This window comes from Diorhabda sublineata, chromosome 5 (genome assembly GCF_026230105.1).
Source record: "Diorhabda sublineata isolate icDioSubl1.1 chromosome 5, icDioSubl1.1, whole genome shotgun sequence".
Taxonomy (NCBI): domain Eukaryota; kingdom Metazoa; phylum Arthropoda; class Insecta; order Coleoptera; family Chrysomelidae; genus Diorhabda; species Diorhabda sublineata.
The window spans coordinates 35984868-36010316 of NC_079478.1; the positions used below are offsets into that span (position 1 = coordinate 35984868).

General features: G+C 37.5%; 1 protein-coding gene across 1 annotated transcript in view; it reads left to right on the forward strand.

Moving 5' to 3' along the window:
• Positions 1–1140: 1140 nt before the first annotated feature.
• LOC130444224 (protein still life, isoform SIF type 1) overlaps positions 1141–25449 on the forward strand; it is a 198493-nt gene continuing 174184 nt past the window's right edge. Inside the window, exons 1-9 of the mRNA XM_056779281.1 lie at positions 1141–1257; positions 1371–1460; positions 19986–20284; positions 20515–20696; positions 20959–21077; positions 21445–21664; positions 21720–21866; positions 21923–22083; positions 22137–22654. Coding sequence (XP_056635259.1) covers positions 20178–20284; positions 20515–20696; positions 20959–21077; positions 21445–21664; positions 21720–21866; positions 21923–22083; positions 22137–22654 — 1454 coding nt within the window. The 5' untranslated portion in view covers positions 1141–1257; positions 1371–1460; positions 19986–20177. The remainder of the gene's footprint in view (positions 1258–1370; positions 1461–19985; positions 20285–20514; positions 20697–20958; positions 21078–21444; positions 21665–21719; positions 21867–21922; positions 22084–22136; positions 22655–25449) is intronic.

Consider the following 25449-nt stretch of genomic DNA (forward strand, 5'->3'; position numbering starts at 1 on the left):
GTACAATATTCCATACACATACCAAAATATTGAAGCTATAACCTTCCCAGCTGATTCTGGGCCTTTGGACGCTTCGAACCTGGTTCACCGGCTGCAGTTCACTCAGATGATGATCGTTTTGATTCCGGAGTGAAATGATGGATCAATGTTTCATGTATTACTACATATCGATGCAAAAAACCTGATTAATCACGTGTAAACTTGATTAACACGTTGTTGTTTTTGAACAACTGTGGATGAACGCGGTAACCACTTTGAAAAAAGCTTCCTCGTGGTCAAATGGCCAATTCGTGGACTTTCTTGATGTTTCCTGGAGCAACCAACTCGATTGGACGACCAAAACGTACGCTGTATGACTACCATTAACAAATGGTTCTTTTCGATTGAGCAGAGTCCAAATAAAACTTCTTTAATCATTGCTGAACTTCTACAGTATTTTTTTTTATCAAAATACGAAGATAAATTAACACACGAAAACGTTTTGTATCTATTGTAGGGAATATAACGAAAGTAGGTTTACTAAAATGACTGTCACTTTTTGTGTTGGTACTTCATAAACGTCAGTTGAATTTGACAATGACAGCGCTATCTGTGTGTCAGTCACGTCAGACTTATGTTTTGATTTTTTAGTTATTCACGAACTTTGGATTACTTCGTAAGTAAAAAACTCAACCTAAACCGAGAAAATGATCGAATTTGAAGCTCTGGAAACTTTTTTTGATAATTAGATTTTCAGAACCTTCACAGTTTCTCTTTCTTTGCTTATTTTTTAAGTTATGAGGCTCGTAACTTTTTTAGAACGTCTCTATTATCTTTTCTATCATTTCAGTCTGGTTAAACGATACGTGGAGCAGTTTTTTAGTTTTTCTTCTTTTTCCCCGTGTCTTTTCCATCACTATAAGTGTATCTAAAGTTTCACACAACTTATTATTAGATAATTCATTTGATTAATGGGCTATAAGTTGAAAATACGTTTAATGTCAGAATTATGATCCAACTGGCAGCGGCGAATCCTCATTTTGAGACCTTAGGTGTTTAAACTCCCGTGTAGGCGACGAAAATCGACGCAAGCGCTTTTCATTAGCGCCCTCTCCCGGTCGTCGCGTAAACTTCAGTCTGACCTGAACCACGGGGGTGCCCACCACCACGGCTAGGTCTATCGAATTTTTTCCTAAATCAACATTTTTTGAAAAAGTAAATAAATTAATGGAAATCTTTTAGTGGAAGTGCATATCGTTGAAATTTAGTGCCAAGTCTGTAAGTTTTTATATACATATATATATATATATATATATATATATATATATATATATATATAAGAGAGAAATTTATAGAAAAATAACTCCACATAATTCGAATACGGATTTTAGCGTTGTTTGTCAAAGTGTCGGGATAAAATGGGTGCCAAAGGTAGTGTGGAAGCGGCCAAAACCAATGCACAAAATTGGGGTATGTTAGAGGTAAGAAAAAAATTATTTACAATGCTTATTTCGCCCGGTTTTCGCGGCCCATCCTGCAACGTAAAAGGGCAAGGTTTCTGAAGTAAACAACATAATTTTATTTACTACAAAATAATGATTATGATTAAATTCGTTGAGATATCTACGAGGAAGCTCCAAGAAGTACGTGGTTTAACAAAAATTTTGTTTATTCATCGACGTAATCTCCCTACGATGTTCAATGATTTCACCCCTTTATTGTTGAAAAATCTTTGACCACCGAGACATTTTTCTAAATCTACAAACAGAAAATAATCCGAGAGTGCTAAATCTGGAGAATATGCAGCAATTCAAACTTAAATTCATCAATTTTGGCCATGGCAAGAACGAATTTGTGAGCTGGTGCATTATCTTGATGAAACAAAAAGTTATTTCGATTGGGTTCGTTGAGATATCTACGAGGAAGCTCCAAGAAGTACGTGTAGACAAAGAAAAAACAAAATTTTGTTTATTCATCGAGGTAATCTCCGTTTTACCTCCATCCACTTCTCCAAGCGGTGTTCAATGATTTCACCCCTTTATTGTTGAAAAATCTTTGACCACCGAAACATTTTTTTAAATCTATAAACAGAAAATAATCCGAGGGTGCTAAATCTGGAGAATATGCAGCAATTCAAATTTAAATTCATCAATTTTGGCCATTGCAAGAACGAATTTGTGAGCTGGTGCATTATCTCGATGAAACAACAGTTTCTTCTTAACCAAATGCTTGTTTTCATCGCTCAAATTATGCAATTATCCCAAAAAAACCGACGCCATGACCTTGCCTGCAAATGGAAGGATCTTTCTCTTCTTTGGAATTGATTCTCCCTTTTCCAATCCATTGTTTTGGTTGTTCTTTTAGTCTGGGTGTGAAGTGATGGACCCAAATTTCATCCATGGTTACTAAACATTCCTAAACACTCTATGGAAACGCTGTTTTTGTTCAATCAGCTTTCTCATGTCCAAAATTTTGAAACGCCTACTAAGTTCGCTAGTTCACGCACTTCCAATCCACTATTATCCAGATTCTCCTGAAGTTATTGTTGATAACGATGAAGCAATGTCGTCCAAAGAAGAATCTAGTTTAGCTACACAACATGGTGTCTTCAAACTTGAAAAATCTGTTGTGTACTTTCAAATTCGGTCCAGGTACTTCAGGGAATCAGTCTCCGATTCCAACAAATACGAAATGCGGTTGCTTAAGACTCTATCGAAAAGAAATATGTGAAGCAGTCAAGAAAATTGGTCAATTTGTAAAGATAGATACAGTTAATGAATGGACAAGCATTCAAGGAATACATCTCCGAGTAATCGGACTCTCATTGATGTTCAAGTCCAGCACGAGCTCGGAGTGCCAGCTAATGGATCCAAATTAACCCCAAATTAACTTAAAAACAAAATCGAATCAAAAGATTTTTTACAGCGTGCGATTTTAGTCGTAGAAAATTATTTAGGGAGGGGTTGATTATTGGGGTGGTTCAATAATTGATGTTTACGGTTATCTGGTAAAGTAGCCGAGGGAAACGGTTTTTGTCGGTTATGAAGGAGGAAAATGTGTTTTTTTAAAGAAAATATCGATTAGAATCAACGGTAGGGCACGGAAATCCAATTTTCCACATTATAAAATATAATACACGTTAAAAACAATAGACGATAAACAGATGAAGATATCATGGATCTATAATGGATATTAACGACTAATTTTCGCATCACTAAATCTACGAGGTATATTTGAAAAGTAATTTGCTAATCAACATGTGAAAACTGAGATTGTTGCAAATTTGGTCTGTATGGAGTTTTCCCACAAGCAGTGACTTCTAATATATTCTTGGTCTTTCTATTGAACGTGTTTTCCGAAGCGATTTCCTTTCCATACAGCTTCTTAGTTCCAAAGGATGAGATATTATCCCTGGAAACCAATTCCGAGCTATCCTCTAAGCGCAGCGCTCGTGGAAAGCGCTTTTCCACCAAGTCACGTCATATTTTTATATTTAGATAGTTTCCTTCAATTTCTTCAATATAAGGAACAGATACAGCTTGAGGTCGATGTCGATCTGTCTGTCTATAATAGTCAATATCGTGTGAGACGTCTGTGGATATCAATTTTGAACTCCTCTAGGTTGTAATCTTTGAGAAAGAAGTGCCTTGGTTGCCGTTTCAGCAAGCTTGTACTTCTTTAAAGAAAGCAGTCACGATTAATTGACTTTCTGGGTGTTTGTAGGCGAATTTGATGTCGATCTGACTGTCTATAATCATCAGTATCGTGTGAGTTGTCTGTGGATATCAATCTTGAACTCCTCTAGGTTGTAATCTTTGAGAAAGAAGTGCCTTGGTTGCCGTTTTAGCAAGCTTGTACTTCTTTAAAGAAAGCAGTCACGATTAATTGACTTTCTGGGTGTTTGCAGGCGAATTTGATCTCGATCTGACTGTCTATAATCATCAGTATCGTGTGAGTTGTCTGTGGATATCAATCTTGAACTCCTCTAGGTTGTAATCTTTGAGAAAGAAGTGCCTTGGTTGCCGTTTCAGCAAGCTTGTACTTCTTTAAAGAAAGCAGTCACGATTAATTGACTTTCTGGGTGTTTGCAGGCGAATTTGATCTCGATCTGACTGTCTATAATCATCAGTATCGTGTGAGTTGTCTGTGGATATCAATCTTGAACTCCTCTAGGTTGTAATCTTTGAGAAAGAAGTGCCTTGGTTGCCGTTTCAGCCAGCTTGTACTTCTTTAAAGAAAGCAGTCACGATTAATTGACTTTCTGGGTGTTTGCAGGCGAATTTGATGTCGATCTGACTGTCTATAATCATCAGTATCGTGTGAGTTATCTGTGGATATCAATCTTGAACTCCTCTAGGTTGTAATCTTTGAGAAAGAAGTGCCTTGGTTGCCGTTTTAGCAAGCTTGTACTTCTTTAAAGAAAGCAGTCACGATTAATTGACTTTCTGGGTGTTTGCAGGCGAATTTGATCTCGATCTGACTGTCTATAATCATCAATATCGTGTGACTTGTCTGTGGATACTAATTTAGAACTTCTCTAGGTTGTAATCTTTGAGAAAGAAGTGCCTTGGTTGCCGTTTTAGCAAGCTTGTACTTCTTTAAAGAAAGCAGTCACGATTAATTGACTTTCTGGGTGTTTGCAGGCGAATTTGATCTCGATCTGACTGTCTATAATCATCAGTATCGTGTGAGTTGTCTGTGGATATCAATCTTGAACTCCTCTAGGTTGTAATCTTTGAGAAAGAAGTGCCTTGGTTGCCGTTTCAGCAAGCTTGTACTTCCTTAAAGGAAACAGTCACGATTAATTGACTTTCTGGGTGTTTGCAGGCGAATTTGATGTCGATCTGACTGTCTATAATCATCAGTATCGTGTGAGTTATCTGTGGATATCAATCTTGAACTCCTCTAGGTTGTAATCTTTGAGAAAGAAGTGCCTTGGTTGCCGTTTTAGCAAGCTTGTACTTCTTTAAAGAAAGCAGTCACGATTAATTGACTTTCTGGGTGTTTGCAGGCGAATTTGATCTCGATCTGACTGTCTATAATCATCAATATCGTGTGACTTGTCTGTGGATACTAATTTAGAACTTCTCTAGGTTGTAATCTTTGAGAAAGAAGTGCCTTGGTTGCCGTTTTAGCAAGCTTGTACTTCTTTAAAGAAAGCAGTCACGATTAATTGACTTTCTGGGTGTTTGCAGGCGAATTTGATGTCGATCTGACTGTCTATAATCATCAGTATCGTGTGAGTTATCTGTGGATATCAATCTTGAACTCCTCTAGGTTGTAATCTTTGAGAAAGAAGTGCCTTGGTTGCCGTTTTAGCAAGCTTGTACTTCTTTAAAGAAAGCAGTCACGATTAATTGACTTTCTGGGTGTTTGCAGGCGAATTTGATCTCGATCTGACTGTCTATAATCATCAATATCGTGTGACTTGTCTGTGGATACTAATTTAGAACTTCTCTAGGTTGTAATCTTTGAGAAAGAAGTGCCTTGGTTGCCGTTTTAGCAAGCTTGTACTTCTTTAAAGAAAGCAGTCACGATTAATTGACTTTCTGGGTGTTTGCAGGCGAATTTGATGTCGATCTGACTGTCTATAATCATCAGTATCGTGTGAGTTATCTGTGGATATCAATCTTGAACTCCTCTAGGTTGTAATCTTTGAGAAAGAAGTGCCTTGGTTGCCGTTTTAGCAAGCTTGTACTTCTTTAAAGAAAGCAGTCACGATTAATTGACTTTCTGGGTGTTTGCAGGCGAATTTGATCTCGATCTGACTGTCTATAATCATCAATATCGTGTGACTTGTCTGTGGATACTAATTTAGAACTTCTCTAGGTTGTAATCTTTGAGAAAGAAGTGCCTTGGTTGCCGTTTTAGCAAGCTTGTACTTCTTTAAAGAAAGCAGTCACGATTAATTGACTTTCTGGGTGTTTGCAGGCGAATTTGATCTCGATCTGACTGTCTATAATCATCAGTATCGTGTGAGTTGTCTGTGGATATCAATCTTGAACTCCTCTAGGTTGTAATCTTTGAGAAAGAAGTGCCTTGGTTGCCGTTTCAGCAAGCTTGTACTTCTTTAAAGAAAGCAGTCACGATTAATTGACTTTCTGGGTGTTTGCAGGCGAATTTGATGTCGATCTGACTGTCTATAATCATCAGTATCGTGTGAGTTATCTGTGGATATCAATCTTGAACTCCTCTAGGTTGTAATCTTTGAGAAAGAAGTGCCTTGGTTGCCGTTTTAGCAAGCTTGTACTTCTTTAAAGAAAGCAGTCACGATTAATTGACTTTCTGGGTGTTTGCAGGCGAATTTGATCTCGATCTGACTGTCTATAATCATCAGTATCGTGTGAGTTATCTGTGGATATCAATTTTGAACTCCTCTAGGTTGTAATCTTTGAGAAAGAAGTGCCTTGGTTGCCGTTTCAGCAAGCTTGTACTTCTTTAAAGAAAGCAGTCACGATTAATTGACTTTCTGGGTGTTTGCAGGCGAATTTGATCTCGATCTGACTGTCTATAATCATCAGTATCGTGTGAGTTGTCTGTGGATATCAATCTTGAACTCCTCTAGGTTGTAATCTTTGAGAAAGAAGTGCCTTGGTTGCCGTTTCAGCAAGCTTGTACTTCTTTAAAGAAAGCAGTCACGATTAATTGACTTTCTGGGTGTTTGCAGGCGAATTTGATGTCGATCTGACTGTCTATAATCATCAGTATCGTGTGAGTTATCTGTGGATATCAATCTTGAACTCCTCTAGGTTGTAATCTTTGAGAAAGAAGTGCCTTGGTTGCCGTTTTAGCAAGCTTGTACTTCTTTAAAGAAAGCAGTCACGATTAATTGACTTTCTGGGTGTTTGCAGGCGAATTTGATCTCGATCTGACTGTCTATAATCATCAATATCGTGTGAGTTATCTGTGGATATCAATCTTGAACTCCTCTAGGTTGTAATCTTTGAGAAAGAAGTGCCTTGGTTGCCGTTTCAGCAAGCTTGTACTTCTTTAAAGAAAGCAGTCACGATTAATTGACTTTCTGGGTGTTTGCAGGCGAATTTGATGTCGATCTGACTGTCTATAATCATCAGTATCGTGTGAGTTATCTGTGGATATCAATCTTGAACTCCTCTAGGTTGTAATCTTTGAGAAAGAAGTGCCTTGGTTGCCGTTTCAGCAAGCTTGTACTTCTTTAAAGAAAGCAGTCACGATTAATTGACTTTCTGGGTGTTTGCAGGCGAATTTGATGTCGATCTGACTGTCTATAATCATCAGTATCGTGTGAGTTGTCTGTGGATATCAATCTTGAACTCCTCTAGGTTGTAATCTTTGAGAAAGAAGTGCCTTGGTTGCCGTTTCAGCAAGCTTGTACTTCTTTAAAGAAAGCAGTCACGATTAATTGACTTTCTGGGTGTTTGCAGGCGAATTTGATGTCGATCTGACTGTCTATAATCATCAGTATCGTGTGAGTTATCTGTGGATATCAATCTTGAACTTCTCTAGGTTGTAATCTTTGAGAAAGAAGTGCCTTGGTTGCCGTTTTAGCAAGCTTGTACTTCTTTAAAGAAAGCAGTCACGATTAATTGACTTTCTGGGTGTTTGCAGGCGAATTTGATCTCGATCTGACTGTCTATAATCATCAGTATCGTGTGAGTTGTCTGTGGATATCAATCTTGAACTCCTCTAGGTTGTAATCTTTGAGAAAGAAGTGCCTTGGTTGCCGTTTCAGCAAGCTTGTACTTCTTTAAAGAAAGCAGTCACGATTAATTGACTTTCTGGGTGTTTGCAGGCGAATTTGATCTCGATCTGACTGTCTATAATCATCAGTATCGTGTGAGTTGTCTGTGGATATCAATCTTGAACTCCTCTAGGTTGTAATCTTTGAGAAAGAAGTGCCTTGGTTGCCGTTTCAGCAAGCTTGTACTTCTTTAAAGAAAGCAGTCACGATTAATTGACTTTCTGGGTGTTTGCAGGCGAATTTGATGTCGATCTGACTGTCTATAATCATCAGTATCGTGTGAGTTATCTGTGGATATCAATCTTGAACTCCTCTAGGTTGTAATCTTTGAGAAAGAAGTGCCTTGGTTGCCGTTTTAGCAAGCTTGTACTTCTTTAAAGAAAGCAGTCACGATTAATTGACTTTCTGGGTGTTTGCAGGCGAATTTGATCTCGATCTGACTGTCTATAATCATCAATATCGTGTGACTTGTCTGTGGATACTAATTTAGAACTTCTCTAGGTTGTAATCTTTGAGAAAGAAGTGCCTTGGTTGCCGTTTTAGCAAGCTTGTACTTCTTTAAAGAAAGCAGTCACGATTAATTGACTTTCTGGGTGTTTGCAGGCGAATTTGATCTCGATCTGACTGTCTATAATCATCAGTATCGTGTGAGTTGTCTGTGGATATCAATCTTGAACTCCTCTAGGTTGTAATCTTTGAGAAAGAAGTGCCTTGGTTGCCGTTTCAGCAAGCTTGTACTTCTTTAAAGAAAGCAGTCACGATTAATTGACTTTCTGGGTGTTTGCAGGCGAATTTGATGTCGATCTGACTGTCTATAATCATCAGTATCGTGTGAGTTATCTGTGGATATCAATCTTGAACTCCTCTAGGTTGTAATCTTTGAGAAAGAAGTGCCTTGGTTGCCGTTTTAGCAAGCTTGTACTTCTTTAAAGAAAGCAGTCACGATTAATTGACTTTCTGGGTGTTTGCAGGCGAATTTGATCTCGATCTGACTGTCTATAATCATCAGTATCGTGTGAGTTATCTGTGGATATCAATTTTGAACTCCTCTAGGTTGTAATCTTTGAGAAAGAAGTGCCTTGGTTGCCGTTTCAGCAAGCTTGTACTTCTTTAAAGAAAGCAGTCACGATTAATTGACTTTCTGGGTGTTTGCAGGCGAATTTGATCTCGATCTGACTGTCTATAATCATCAGTATCGTGTGAGTTGTCTGTGGATATCAATCTTGAACTCCTCTAGGTTGTAATCTTTGAGAAAGAAGTGCCTTGGTTGCCGTTTCAGCAAGCTTGTACTTCTTTAAAGAAAGCAGTCACGATTAATTGACTTTCTGGGTGTTTGCAGGCGAATTTGATGTCGATCTGACTGTCTATAATCATCAGTATCGTGTGAGTTATCTGTGGATATCAATCTTGAACTCCTCTAGGTTGTAATCTTTGAGAAAGAAGTGCCTTGGTTGCCGTTTTAGCAAGCTTGTACTTCTTTAAAGAAAGCAGTCACGATTAATTGACTTTCTGGGTGTTTGCAGGCGAATTTGATCTCGATCTGACTGTCTATAATCATCAATATCGTGTGAGTTATCTGTGGATATCAATTTTGAACTCCTCTAGGTTGTAATCTTTGAGAAAGAAGTGCCTTGGTTGCCGTTTCAGCAAGCTTGTACTTCTTTAAAGAAAGCAGTCACGATTAATTGACTTTCTGGGTGTTTGCAGGCGAATTTGATCTCGATCTGACTGTCTATAATCATCAGTATCGTGTGAGTTGTCTGTGGATATCAATCTTGAACTCCTCTAGGTTGTAATCTTTGAGAAAGAAGTGCCTTGGTTGCCGTTTCAGCAAGCTTGTACTTCTTTAAAGAAAGCAGTCACGATTAATTGACTTTCTGGGTGTTTGCAGGCGAATTTGATGTCGATCTGACTGTCTATAATCATCAGTATCGTGTGAGTTATCTGTGGATATCAATCTTGAACTCCTCTAGGTTGTAATCTTTGAGAAAGAAGTGCCTTGGTTGCCGTTTTAGCAAGCTTGTACTTCTTTAAAGAAAGCAGTCACGATTAATTGACTTTCTGGGTGTTTGCAGGCGAATTTGATCTCGATCTGACTGTCTATAATCATCAGTATCGTGTGAGTTATCTGTGGATATCAATCTTGAACTCCTCTAGGTTGTAATCTTTGAGAAAGAAGTGCCTTGGTTGCCGTTTCAGCAAGCTTGTACTTCTTTAAAGAAAGCAGTCACGATTAATTGACTTTCTGGGTGTTTGCAGGCGAATTTGATGTCGATCTGACTGTCTATAATCATCAGTATCGTGTGAGTTATCTGTGGATATCAATCTTGAACTCCTCTAGGTTGTAATCTTTGAGAAAGAAGTGCCTTGGTTGCCGTTTCAGCAAGCTTGTACTTCTTTAAAGAAAGCAGTCACGATTAATTGACTTTCTGGGTGTTTGCAGGCGAATTTGATGTCGATCTGACTGTCTATAATCATCAGTATCGTGTGAGTTATCTGTGGATATCAATCTTGAACTCCTCTAGGTTGTAATCTTTGAGAAAGAAGTGCCTTGGTTGCCGTTTTAGCAAGCTTGTACTTCTTTAAAGAAAGCAGTCACGATTAATTGACTTTCTGGGTGTTTGCAGGCGAATTTGATGTCGATCTGACTGTCTATAATCATCAGTATCGTGTGAGTTATCTGTGGATATCAATCTTGAACTCCTCTAGGTTGTAATCTTTGAGAAAGAAGTGCCTTGGTTGCCGTTTCAGCAAGCTTGTACTTCTTTAAAGAAAGCAGTCACGATTAATTGACTTTCTGGGTGTTTGCAGGCGAATTTGATCTCGATCTGACTGTCTATAATCATCAATATCGTGTGACTTGTCTGTGGATATCAATCTTGAACTCCTCTAGGTTGTAATCTTTGAGAAAGAAGTGCCTTGGTTGCCGTTTCAGCAAGCTTGTACTTCTTTAAAGAAAGCAGTCACGATTAATTGACTTTCTGGGTGTTTGCAGGCGAATTTGATCTCGATCTGACTGTCTATAATCATCAGTATCGTGTGAGTTATCTGTGGATATCAATCTTGAACTCCTCTAGGTTGTAATCTTTGAGAAAGAAGTGCCTTGGTTGCCGTTTTAGCAAGCTTGTACTTCTTTAAAGAAAGCAGTCACGATTAATTGACTTTCTGGGTGTTTGCAGGCGAATTTGATGTCGATCTGACTGTCTATAATCATCAGTATCGTGTGAGTTATCTGTGGATATCAATCTTGAACTCCTCTAGGTTGTAATCTTTGAGAAAGAAGTGCCTTGGTTGCCGTTTCAGCAAGCTTGTACTTCTTTAAAGAAAGCAGTCACGATTAATTGACTTTCTGGGTGTTTGCAGGCGAATTTGATCTCGATCTGACTGTCTATAATCATCAATATCGTGTGACTTGTCTGTGGATATCAATCTTGAACTCCTCTAGGTTGTAATCTTTGATAAAGAAGTGCCTTGGTTGCCGTTTCAGCAAGCTTGTACTTCTTTAAAGAAAGCAGTCACGATTAATTGACTTTCTGGGTGTTTGCAGGCGAATTTGATGTCGATCTGTCTGTCTATAATAGTCAATATCGTGTGAGACGTTTGTGGATATCAATTTTGAACTCCAGCTTGAGGTTAAGAATTTAAGGTCGATGGGTCTTATCAAAAAGTCATCTAAATACAATGATGTCTTTTATTTGAACCATGTAATGCAACAATGCAAAGAAAAACAGTTTGTAATGTGGTTTTTGAGCCATACGAGGGTTCCAACAGTACCTGACCTGACCTAGAAGGCAAAGACCGTTCCATTTGAAGAGTTTGATGATTCTTATTATAAAATGGGAGTCGAATTTATCGAACATCGCGGGTATGGAGCTTAAAACAGATGATTAAGACTTAAAAACATACTATTCCGATCATATTTTATTTCAAACTGAATTCTATATAAGAAATATTTGGATGTCAGGTTTTATGTAGTTTCCAAAATGTTTATAAAACAAAATACTTCGAATTAATAATCTATAATCGTATTTCTAATATTCAAACACTTTACAAACGTTGCGCAATTCATTATTCCATTCATAACCTCAAAAATCAATTTACGTTAATTTGATATCGTCTCTCGACCTTGTCTCTACATATAAGACGCAAAAGTGATAAATTTCACGACTTTTTGTTCTAATTACGTGACTAATACAGATTTAATAACAACTAAAAGGCTGCAGTGCAACGTACAATGAGTTCTACCAGAAGGACCTTGTAGTAGAAAGAGCGTAGTGTCAGAAATGACGTCATCGAACGCTGCCGTCGCGGCAGCCTGGATATCATCTCGATCGATAAGTTCCTCCTACTCCTCCCGCGGTATCCAGACATCCAGCACCGGACCGGCTGATTGCCAATAACATATTTGGACACAAAATCAAATTTTTAATGATGTAATTATATGTGGAGACGTCTGTGGATACCAATCTTGAACTTCTCTAGGTTGTAATCTTTGAGAAAGAAGTGCCTTGGTTGCCGTTTCAGCAAGCTTGTACTTCTTTAAAGAAAGCAGTCACGATTAATTGACTTTCTGGGTGTCTGCAGGCGAATTTGATGTCGATCTGACTGTCTATAATCATCAGTATCGTGTGAGTTGTCTGTGGATATCAATTTAGAACTTCTCTAGGTTGTAATCTTTGAGAAAGAAGTGCCTTGGTTGCCGTTTTAGCAAGCTTGTACTTCTTTAAAGAAAGCAGTCACGATTAATTGACTTTCTGGGTGTTTGCAGGCGAATTTGATGTCGATCTGACTGTCTATAATCATCAGTATCGTGTGAGTTGTCTGTGGATACTAATCTTGAACTCCTCTAGGTTGTAATCTTTGAGAAAGAAATGCCTTGGTTGCCGTTTTAGCAAGCTTGTACTTCTTTAAAGAAAGCAGTCACGATTAATTGACTTTCTGGGTGTTTGCAGGCGAATTTGATCTCGATCTGACTGTCTATAATCATCAATATCGTGTGACTTGTCTGTGGATACTAATTTAGAACTTCTCTAGGTTGTAATCTTTGAGAAAGAAGTGCCTTGGTTGCCGTTTTAGCAAGCTTGTACTTCTTTAAAGAAAGCAGTCACGATTAATTGACTTTCTGGGTGTTTGCAGGCGAATTTGATCTCGATCTGACTGTCTATAATCATCAATATCGTGTGACTTGTCTGTGGATACTAATTTAGAACTTCTCTAGGTTGTAATCTTTGAGAAAGAAGTGCCTTGGTTGCCGTTTTAGCAAGCTTGTACTTCTTTAAAGAAAGCAGTCACGATTAATTGACTTTCTGGGTGTTTGCAGGCGAATTTGATCTCAATCTGACTGTCTATAATCATCAATATCGTGTGACTTGTCTGTGGATACTAATTTAGAACTTCTCTAGGTTGTAATCTTTGAGAAAGAAGTGCCTTGGTTGCCGTTTTAGCAAGCTTGTACTTCTTTAAAGAAAGCAGTCACGATTAATTGACTTTCTGGGTGTTTGCAGGCGAATTTGATCTCGATCTGACTGTCTATAATCATCAGTATCGTGTGAGTTGTCTGTGGATATCAATTTTGAACTCCTCTAGGTTGTAATCTTTGAGAAAGAAGTGCCTTGGTTGCCGTTTTAGCAAGCTTGTACTTCTTTAAAGAAAGCAGTCACGATTAATTGACTTTCTGGGTGTTTGCAGGCGAATTTGATCTCGATCTGACTGTCTATAATCATCAATATCGTGTGACTTGTCTGTGGATACTAATCTTGAACTCCTCTAGGTTGTAATCTTTGAGAAAGAAGTGCCTTGGTTGCCGTTTTAGCAAGCTTGTACTTCTTTAAAGAAAGCAGTCACGATTAATTGACTTTCTGGGTGTTTGCAGGCGAATTTGATCTCGATCTGACTGTCTATAATCATCAATATCGTGTGACTTGTCTGTGGATACTAATTTAGAACTTCTCTAGGTTGTAATCTTTGAGAAAGAAGTGCCTTGGTTGCTGTTTTAGCAAGCTTGTACTTCTTTAAAGAAAGCAGTCACGATTAATTGACTTTCTGGGTGTTTGCAGGCGAATTTGATGTCGATCTGTCTGTCTATAATAGTCAATATCAAGTAGAGATACCGTGGATACTAATCTTGAACTGCTCTAGGTTGTAATCTTTGAGAAAAAGTGCCTCAGCTGCTAATTCCACCAGCTTGTACTTCTTTAAAGAAAGAAGTCCGTCTGCCTGTCTAGTAATTGTTGTAAAAACTTCTCTAGGTGAGACAGTTTTTGATCAGCTCTAGATCGTCCATAAGTCGAATTTTCCCTATTTTGTAATGATTCGAGCATCCTCAGGGTATACTGGTCGAATCTGGTCTTTATAGAGGTTCACAAGCTCTTGCGGAATATATATCTTTTTGGTCTTAAAGAAGACTTCGAGTTTTTGTGACATAATTGATAAAAAACAAAAATTAAAAAGATCGTTGGGCATCCTAGAACCCTCCAAGTGCTAGATAATGACTATAAGATGGATGCTCTTATACCTCAGCTTACGAAGAAGCTTTTTTGTTAAATTGGTGCTACGAAGTACTACCTACTTTTGTTCTTTGTCGTTCACCACAAATCTCAAAATATAAACTTCGTTTTTCGTCCTAATAAATTGCCAAAATGTTAAATCTTTATAACCTAACCTCGAACACAAGTCAAACAAGACAATAGTTTGGCTCTAAAATGCCTCATCAATTTTGTAGTTAGCGACATCTATAAGTATTTGGATAGGACAAACATCTCAATATTTAGAAAATAGATCGAAAGATCATCAATGCGGTACAAAAAATGAAATTCTCGGAATGGAATCAACTCGAATGTAAAGGGATTGTTGACATACGTAGTGCGAAGTGCCTAGTGCTTAGTGCGAAGTGCGTAGTGCGTAGCTCTACAAGCTTTGGACAAGTTGCAGCTTGTTGTTTCGAATTTTTTGTTCGCGAAGGCCGAGTTAGGGGACAAAATAAAGAAATTCTACATAGCAGACAGTTTTCGGTTGCGATTTTGATTGAGAATATTTCGAAAAATATATTTTCGTGATTTTAGTTTACAACTACATGTAACAAATTACTTTCGAAGACGTACTTAACGTAAATATCTACACCAATGAGTGGATACAAGATATTTTCGTTTTTGTGTTTATGTTTTGATAAATTCAGTCCTTTCCTGTTCTTTCTATTGGATTGCTGCTGTCGACACGTGAAAATCGAACTTGTAGAACAAATATTTTTTTATTTTTCACTATAACTAAAGACGTCGTCGCTATTTTTTTCCAAACGAGAAAGAATTTAAACTAGAATGGAGTAATAGCTGATTTAACTAGTAATTCGACGTTTCTAAATCTAAATTGAATATTGTTTTCGTTGTACATATGTTGTCATTATGTAGAAAATGCATCGGCGGTAAAAATAGTCAAGTGCAACGAACTATCCCTGCGCTTTGTACCGTGACATAATTTCATAAACCGTCCACGAATGTTTACGATGTATTTTCAACTTTAGAACATTTTATTGTTTTTTTTTTCTATTGGTACATTGAACAGAAACGATTTACGGGATATCGCAACTTTTTTCCGGCTCGAAGGACCAATTTCGTGTTGTGTCGATGTGTTCTAAGGACTAATAGTGTGTATATCATGTGAAAGTATGTCGAGCTTACGTTTTAAATTCTAATTGACCCTCCTACTGTTAACGTAGGCAAATAAAATCATTCCCATTGGTCTCCCCGATAACATTTACATTAATAAACCTAGTTACCATCGCCTAGGATACCACGTTACAAACACAAACTTCCCAATAGGGACCTAACCAATAACATCACTAATTTCAGGTTATACAGTCTTACAATGAGAAATCCCACCAATGGGACACAGTTTTGAAGAGATTCCTTGATAGGATAATTCATATAGGGCGGTCTAAATGAAAATAACCCAAAGTTATCATCAATGATTTCCGATAAGTCATCTTTGAGTTAAAGTAAGATATCTAACAGAAGAAATGAAAATAAACGAAGGAGTCAAATCATACGACTCGATTTCGAGGAAATCAAACTTCAAATTCCGTTTTTTCAATGTCATTCTGTTTAAAATGTATTTTTGCAAGATCAATTTGGTCTGAAATTCGGTTTTTTAAGGTCACCTTGCGTCTAGAATCGATTTTGCAAGGTCAGTTTTATCCACAATGGTTTTTTCAAACTCCATATTGTTCAAAATAACTTTTAGCCTTATCAATTCGATCTAAAATCGGTTTTTTCATTGTCATTCTGTCTAAAATGTGTTTTATCAAGGTCAATTTGGTCTAAAATTGGTTTTTTAAGGTCACCTTGCGTCTAGAATCGATTTTGCAAGGCCAATTTTATCCACAATGGTTTTTTCAAACTCCATATTGTTCAAAATAACTTTTAGCCTTATCAATTCGATCTAAAATCGGTTTTTTCAATGTCATTCTGTCTAAAATGTGTTTTATCAAGGTCAATTTGGTCTAAAATTGGTTTTTTAAGGTCACCTTGCGTCTAGAATCGATTTTGCAAGGCCAATTTTATCCACAATGGTTTTTTCAAACTCCATATTGTTCAAAATAAGTTTTAGCAAGATCAAGTCGATCTAAAATCGGTTTTTTCATTGTCATTCTGTCTAAAATGTGTTTTATCAAGGTCAATTTGATCTAAAATCGGTTTTTTCAATGTCATTCTGTCTAAAATGTGTTTTATCAAGGTCAATTTGGTCTAAAATTGGTTTTTTAAGGCCACCTTGCGTCTAGAATCGATTTTGCAAGGTCAATTTTATCCACAATGGTTTTTTCAAACTCCATATTGTTCAAAATAAGTTTTAGCAAGATCAATTCGATCTAAAATCGGTTTTTTCAATGTCATTCTGTCTAAAATGTGTTTTATCAAGGTCAATTTGGTCTAAAATTGGTTTTTTAAGGCCACCTTGCGTCTAGAATCGATTTTGCAAGGTCAATTTTATCCACAATGGTTTTTTCAAACTCCATATTGTTCAAAATAAATTTTAGCAAGATCAATTCGATCTAAAATCGGTTTTTTCAATGTCATTCTGTCTAAAATGTGTTTTATCAAGGTCAATTTGGTCTAAAATTGGTTTTTTAAGGCCACCTTGCGTCTAGAATCGATTTTGCAAGGTCAATTTTATCCACAATGGTTTTTTCAAACTCCATATTATTCAAAATAAATTTTAGCAAGATCAAGTCGATCTAAAATCGGTTTTTTCAATGTCATTTTGTCTAAAATGTGTTTTATCAAGGTCAATTTGGTCTAAAATTGGTTTTTTAAGGCCACCTTGCGTCTAGAATCGATTTTGCAAGGTCAATTTTATCCACAATGGTTTTTTCAAACTCCATATTGTTCAAAATAAGTTTTAGCAAGATCAATTCGATCTAAAATCGGTTTTTTCAATGTCATTCTGTCTAAAATGTGTTTTATCAAGATCAATTTGGTCTGAAATTCGGTTTTTTAAGGTCACCTTGCGTCTAGAATCGATTTTGCAAGGTCAATTTTATCCACAATGGTTTTTTCAAACTCCATATTGTTCAAAATAACTTTTAGCCTTATCAATTCGATCTAAAATCGGTTTTTTCAATGTCATTCTGTCTAAAATGTATTTTATCAAGGTCAATTTGGTCTAAAATTGGTTTTTTAAGGCCACCTTGCGTCTAGAATCGATTTTGCAAGGTCAATTTTATCCACAATGGTTTTTTCAAACTCCATATTGTTCAAAATAAGTTTTAGCAAGATCAATTCGATCTAAAATCGGTTTTTTCAATGTCATTCTGTCTAAAATGTGTTTTATCAAGGTCAATTTGGTCTAAAATTGGTTTTTAAGGTCACCTTGCGTCTAGAATCGATTTTGCAAGGTCAGTTTTATCCACAATGGTTTTTTCAAACTCCATATTGTTCAAAATAAGTTTTAGCAAGATCAATTCGATCTAAAATCGGTTTTTTCATTGTCATTCTGTCTAAAATGTGTTTTATCAAGGTCAATTTGGTCTAAAATTGGTTTTTTAAGGCCACCTTGCGTCTAGAATCGATTTTGCAAGGTCAATTTTATCCACAATGGTTTTTTCAAACTCCATATTGTTCAAAATAAGTTTTAGCAAGATCAATTCGATCTAAAATCGGTTTTTTCAATGTCATTCTGTCTAAAATGTGTTTTATCAAGGTCAATTTGGTCTAAAATTGGTTTTTAAGGTCACCTTGCGTCTAGAATCGATTTTGCAAGGTCAATTTTATCCACAATGGTTTTTTCAAACTCCATATTGTTCAAAATAAATTTTAGCAAGATCAATTCGATCTAAAATCGGTTTTTTCAAGGTTAACTGGATACAAAATAAGTTTTTGTAAGGTCATTTTGATAAACAATGATTGTTTCAAGGTCAATATAGTCCAAAACATGTTTTTGCAAGGTCATTTGATCTAAAATTGGCTTTTTTCAGATTATTTTGATATATAATGGATTTTCAAGGATAATTTTGTCTTTAATGTTTTTTTTTTAATCACTTGTATATAAAATGGCCTTTTGCAATGTCAATTTTATGTGTAGTAAGTTTTTACAAGGTTAGTTTGATTTTAAACTGGTTTTAGAAAGTCAACTGGGTCCAAAATCGGTTTTTGCAAGATCAATTTAATCTGACAAGGTTTTTTCAAGCTCCATATTTGCCAAAATAAGTTTTAGCAAGGCCAAATCGATCTTAAATCGGTTTTTTCCAGGTAAAGCTTGGTTACAAATCGGTTTTTTGCAAGATCAGTTTGACCTGACAAGGTTTTTTTCAAGCTCCATATTGTCTAAAATAAGTTTTAGCAATGTCAAATCGATCTTAAATCGGTTTTTTCCAGGTCAACTTGGTCACAAATCGATCTTAAATCGGTTTTTTCAAGGTCAACTTGGTTACAAATCGGTTTTTTTGCAAAATCAGTTTGATCTGACAAGGTTTTTTCAAGCTCCATATTATCCAAAATAAGTTTCAGCAAGGTCAAATCGATCTTAAATCGGTTTTTTCAAGGTCAACTTGGTTACAAATCGGTTTTTTTGCAAAATCAGTTTGATCTGACAAGGTTTTTTCAAGCTCCATATTATCCAAAATAAGTTTCAGCAAGGTCAAATCGATCTTAAATCGGTTTTTTCCAGGTCAACTTGGTCACAAATCGGTTTTTTGCAAAATCAGTTTGATCTGACAAGGTTTTTTCAAGCTCCATATTATCCAAAATAAGTTTCAGCAAGGTCAAATCGATCTTAAATCGGTTTTTTCAAGGTCAACTTGGTTACAAATCGGTTTTTTTGCAAAATCAGTTTGATCTGACAAGGTTTTTTCAAGCTCCATATTATCCAAAATAAGTTTCAGCAAGGTCAAATCGATCTTAAATCGGTTTTTTCAAGGTCAACTTGGTTACAAATCGGTTTTTTTGCAAAATCAGTTTGATCTGACAAGGTTTTTTCAAGCTCCATATTATCCAAAATAAGTTTCAGCAAGGTCAAATCGATCTTAAATCGGTTTTTTCAAGGTCAACTTGGTTACAAATCGGTTTTTTTGCAAAATCAGTTTGATCTGACAAGGTTTTTTCAAGCTCCATATTATCCAAAATAAGTTTCAGCAAGGTCAAATCGATCTTAAATCGGTTTTTTCAAGGTCAACTTGGTTACAAATCGGTTTTTTTGCAAAATCAGTTTGATCTGACAAGGTTTTTTCAAGCTCCATATTATCCAAAATAAGTTTCAGCAAGGTCAAATCGATCTTAAATCGGTTTTTTCAAGGTCAACTTGGTTACAAATCGGTTTTTTTGCAAAATCAGTTTGATCTGACAAGGTTTTTTCAAGCTCCATATTATCCAAAATAAGTTTCAGCAAGGTCAAATCGATCTTAAATCGGTTTTTTCAAGGTCAACTTGGTTACAAATCGGTTTTTTTGCAAAATCAGTTTGATCTGACAAGGTTTTTTCAAGCTCCATATTATCCAAAATAAGTTTCAGCAAGGTCAAATCGATCTTAAATCGGTTTTTTCAAGGTCAACTTGGCTACAAATGGGTTTTTGCAAGGTTTTCTCGATGTTATTCCGTCTAAAATGTGTTTTTGCAAGGTCAATTTGGTCTACAATCGGTTTTTACAAGGTCAGCTGAAATAAAATCGGTTTTGCAAGGTCCAAAATATGTTGTCGCAAGGTGAATTTTATCTAAACTTCATGAGGGATTCCTCGAAGCCGTTCCAAGATTTATTGTATTTGTTGTACTGAAATCGTTTTTTTGTTTGTTTTCTTTTCCAGCAGCATAAACACGGTAAACCCGGCAGCGGTCATCATCACCATCAACGATCTCAATCACTGAACAGAGGCGTTCGCGGCGCCTCGGGTACGTCGGTTGGTAACCAGTGGAGCTCGACGAGAGGAACCACCGGCGAATTCGGCGATATGTGGTGACAGAGGGGAGCGGCGCAGTGCCAGTGCCCGGCAGCTTCGATGGGCAACAAGCTGAGTTGTTCGTGCGCTCCTATTCTGAGGAAGGCCTACAGGTACGAGGACTCACCGTGGCAGACCTCCAGGAGACGAGACGGTCATCTATTAAGGTAACAAACATCAAATCCCAAGTTTCTATAACAGTTTGACGCGATTCGGGTTACCCCGATTTGTTATTTCACTTTTAAATATGTTAATAACCGAAGTTTAATTACCAAAGTTTGCTTTTGGTGTACGAAATTAATCAATTATTAATATTCGACACCATTCGCGCATCAATAATGGCGGACGTGTTTACGTGGCTGTAGCACAACGCCGACTGACGCCCGACTGTTTTTAGGTTATGGGCGGAAGTTTTTCACGTAGCAGCTGGTAGCGGGCAAGCTAAATGGCAACAAGTCAGCGAAGATCTAGTGCCAGTGAACATAACTTGTATCCAAGATTCGCCAGAATGTGTTTTCCACATAACAGCTTACAATTCGCAAGTCGACAAAATTTTAGATGTACGATTAGTACAACCGGGTAAGTTTAAATCACTTCTAACATATTTCGAATCGAATAATGACAAAAGTTGTTTCTCGAATTAGAAAAATGACGATTTGTGGTACAAAAACTAGTTTTGGTTAAAAATAGAATGATTAAGCACTTTATTCACCTCATTTGAATCCGTGTGATTTTATCTTTTTTCTACGTACGAAAAAATCAAGCCGAAAACTGCTAACGAGTTTATAATTTCGATTCTTAAACCTAAAAAACTGTGAAAAAACGTTTTTTTTTTTCGCAGGTACACGTATTGGTCAAGCTTCGGATTGTTTCGTTTATTGGAAGGACCCAATGACCAACGATACTTGGGGACTTAATTTCACTTCCCCCATCGACGCTAAACAATTCAGAGAATGTTGTGTAAGTATCTATGTTTGCTATTTAAATTTCGAAATATGGCAACGCCGCCGATGTCAAATCAATTTCTACAGGATGAATTTATCCAAAAATTGATACTGTAGATAGTTTTTTGAGGGTTTTTTCGACTATTTTATCATCCCGATTGAAGAAATTTTATATATTTTAGTTTTAATTAAAACAAAAATTTAAAATCGAATTGATTAACACGTTAACTGCCTACGATTCACCCTCCACGACTTGGGGATTAAAATATGATCCGATTTATCAATTTATAAACTATTTTAACGATTCTAAATGTATTTTATATTCCTCGTGACGATTTAGCTCTCCTAAAAATGCTTATTAAACGCAGTCTGATCTGTTGCAGTCGCCTTCATTCAAGTTCAGCCGCAAGGCTTCATCTTCCTATAGTTTGAAATTGGAGGCGCCCAATAAACAAAAATTGAAAACCGTCGGCGGTAAACGTAAACCGCTCAGCACCCCAGCTTCTCCCAGCAGACCGGCAGCGTCCTCCAGAGAACCCCAATGCACCTGCATGACTTCCGAGCAGTATGCGAGACTGAAAGCGCAAGATCCTAGATACAGGGGTACGTCGAAAATAACGATCTCGAGGAATATGATGAATAATATTTTTTTTTAAAGGATCCTCGACGCTTCCTCGTGCTACGACCCGTACGAACGATTCCGAAGGGCGTATAGAGAAAGTGACGGCGGCGACATCTTCTACGAGTCTTTACGACAACGTCGGCGCTAATCAGACTGCGTCTAATCAAGGTGAATATAATCAAGGTGAGTTTTTAGTTTATTTCTATCGAATATATTCGTTAATAAATGTTCGTTCGTAGGTACGAAAGGGTCGCAAAGGGAAGGTAGTCAAATTAGACAGATGAAAGACAGGGCAGTACAACCGCAGTTAGATACAAGTACGATGACTACAACTAATACGTCGACTGGACCAAAAACTGTGACTGCTTCGGTCGGTACAGAAAATTCGATCGGATCTCAAGTAAATTGGATAAAATAGTAAAAAAATTTGGTAGAAATTTGATGGTTTTTCAGATAAGTCAGACTGAAACCCAATCCCAAACGCAACCGGGCGAATCTTCGAAATCTGAAGGGACTCAAGCCGGCGGTTCTCTAGGTCCGAATACGAAATCGTCTTCGACGTCGACTCGACCTCCGTTACGGGACAATTTCCATCACGTACTCACAAATACGAAATCCGTAGATTATTCCGATATAGATATGATCAGAGACGCCGAACTTAGAGCAGCTCATCACCATAACGTAGTCAATAATAATATTTCGAGGAAAAACAAATCGAAAAGTACGGAGGATATGAATAGGGAAAGCGGTTTGAGTTTAGACAGTAACACATTAAAAAGGATGCTCAAACCGATGCCTAGTACGGAAAGTCCGGTTACCTCGCCGGAAATGGGTAGAAAACGTTACAATTATTATAATAATCACCATCATACGAGGTATCCAAATAACAACGGACGTTATTCTGAATCCGAAACTAATCATCTACATCAACGATCCGCCATGGCTCAGAATTCCAGATTACCGGGTTCTAGGTAAGCAACAACTTTCTACCTGCCTTTCTAATTTTCGAAGGTACAACCTCATCCCCTTCTAAATACTTGTCCCGGAGGTGATTCCACTGTTCGAAACATTGTTTGGAAGTTACGGTTGTCGATGTTTTCAAATCGCCGTCCTTTCGCGCCCCTTTTCATGCGTGGAAACAAGAAAAAGTCGCACGGCGCCAGGTCAGGCGAGTAAGGTGCGCGAAGCGGCTAAAACTAGCTAACAGTGATCGCTGACTGTGCAGGTGAATCTGTTTTTGCTGAACCAAGATATTCCACTGGTTTCGGACAGTTGATGGACGTCCCCATAGCGTCATCTTTATAAGTAATTTTCAACATTGAAACAGTGTTTTCACCGAGTAGAAAACAAAATTTCACAGCGGAACGTTGTTGACTTGAATTTTCCATCAGTACTACAAAAGCTCCGCCCACGGCAATGCTATTCCTGTTACTTTTGGGTACCCCCTCGTATAAACAGCCATTTTTAAATCGAGGAAATCACTCATACGCTTGAGTTTTCCCCATAGCGTCATCTTTATAAGCAGTTTTCTGCATTAAAACAGTGTTTTTACCGAGCAGAAGAGAAAATTTCCCAGCGGCACGTTGTTGACTTAAATGTTCCATCGTAAAAAAAAACGAATCAGCAGTGAAACAGCACTAGCAAAATCGGTCACTAGTGACGAACAGAACGTGGCAGGTCAACGGCCCTAGCGGCGGAAATCAGTACTACAAAAGCTCCGCCCACGGCAATGCTATTCCTGTAACTTTTGGGTACCCCCTCGTATAAACAGCCATTTTTAAATCGAGGAAATCACTCATACGCTTGAGTTTTCCCCATAGCGTCATCTTTATAAGCAGTTTTCTGCATTAAAACAGTGTTTTTACCGAGCAGAAGAGAAAATTTCCCAGCGGCACGTTGTTGACTTAAATGTTCCATCGTAAAAAAAAACGAATCAGCAGTGAAACAGCACTAGCAAAATCGGTCACTAGTGACGAACAGAACGTGGCAGGTCAACGGCCCTAGCGGCGGAAATCAGTACTACAAAAGCTCCGCCCACGGCAATGCTATTCCTGTAACTTTTGGGTACCCCCTCGTATAAACAGCCATTTTTAAATCCAGGAAATCACTCATACGCTTGAGTTTTCCCCATAGCGTCATCTTTATAAGCAGTTTTCTGCATTAAAACAGTGTTTTTACCGAGCAGAAGAGAAAATTTCCCAGCGGCACGTTGTTGACTTAAATGTTCCATCGTAAAAAAAAACGAATCAGCAGTGAAACAGCACTAGCAAAATCGGTCACTAGTGACGAACAGAACGTGGCAGGTCAACGGCCCTAGCGGCGGAAATCAGTACTACAAAAGCTCTGCCCACGGCAATGCTATTCCTGTTACTTTTGGGTACCCCCTCGTATAAACAGCCATTTTTAAATCCAGGAAATCACTCATACGCTTGAGTTTTCCCCATAGCGTCATCTTTATAAGCAGTTTTCTGCATTAAAACAGTGTTTTTACCGAGCAGAAGAGAAAATTTCCCAGCGGCACGTTGTTGACTTAAATGTTCCATCGTAAAAAAAAACGAATCAGCAGTGAAACAGCACTAGCAAAATCGGTCACTAGTGACGAACAGAACGTGGCAGGTCAACGGCCCTAGCGGCGGAAATCAGTACTACAAAAGCTCTGCCCACGGCAATGCTATTCCTGTTACTTTTGGGTACCCCCTCGTATAAACAGCCATTTTTAAATCCAGGAAATCACTCATACGCTTGAGTTTTCCCCATAGCGTCATCTTTATAAGCAGTTTTCTGCATTAAAACAGTGTTTTTACCGAGCAGAAGAGAAAATTTCCCAGCGGCACGTTGTTGACTTAAATGTTCCATCGTAAAAAAAAAACGAATCAGCAGTGAAACAGCACTAGCAAAATCGGTCACTAGTGACGAACAGAACGTGGCAGGTCAACGGCCCTAGCGGCGGAAATCAGTACTACAAAAGCTCCGCCCACGGCAATGCTATTCCTGTAACTTTTGGGTACCCCCTCGTATAAACAGAAACATTTCGTCGGTGATTTTTGTTAGAATTAATTCGTCGTTGGTCAAATTTCGACACAAAATGAATATTAGCTAGTTTTTTTATATACATAGTGGTAAATTCGTATTGGTTTTGATATACGAGGTTGGTTCCAGAAGTACTTCGTCCAACAAAGAAAATACGAAAGTTTTGGTGAAAAATATATTTATTTTTCAAAGTAATCTCTTTTTAGCTCTAAACGCTTCCATTCCAGCGATGTTCGATAAATTCGAAACGTTTTTTATAATAAGAAACGTCGATGTCTTCAAACTACAGACATCGCCTCTTTTTTTTTGACAACAGAATCATTTTTTTCAAGTCTGTGAACGAAAAATAATCAGAAGGAGCTAAATCTAGCGATGAGGTAGCGATTCAAACTTTAATTCATCAATTTTGGACATTGCAAGCACGGACTTGAGAGATGGTTTAGTAACTTGATTAAACAAGCCAAATACGGCCATTTTTGTTTGATTTCTTCACTCAAACTTTGCAATAAAACTCGCCGTTGATAGTTTTAACATAGTCAATGAAAATTATACCACGCGCATCCCAAAAAACCGACGCCATGACCATTACTTGCAGATGAAACGGCCTTTGTCTTCTTTGGAGCCGGTTCTGCCTTTTCAGTCCAGTGTTTTGACAATTCTTTCGTTTCTAGAGGACCCACCTTCAATTTTTAAACAACCTCTTGGTCAATCCAAGTACTTCTAGGACCATTCTCGT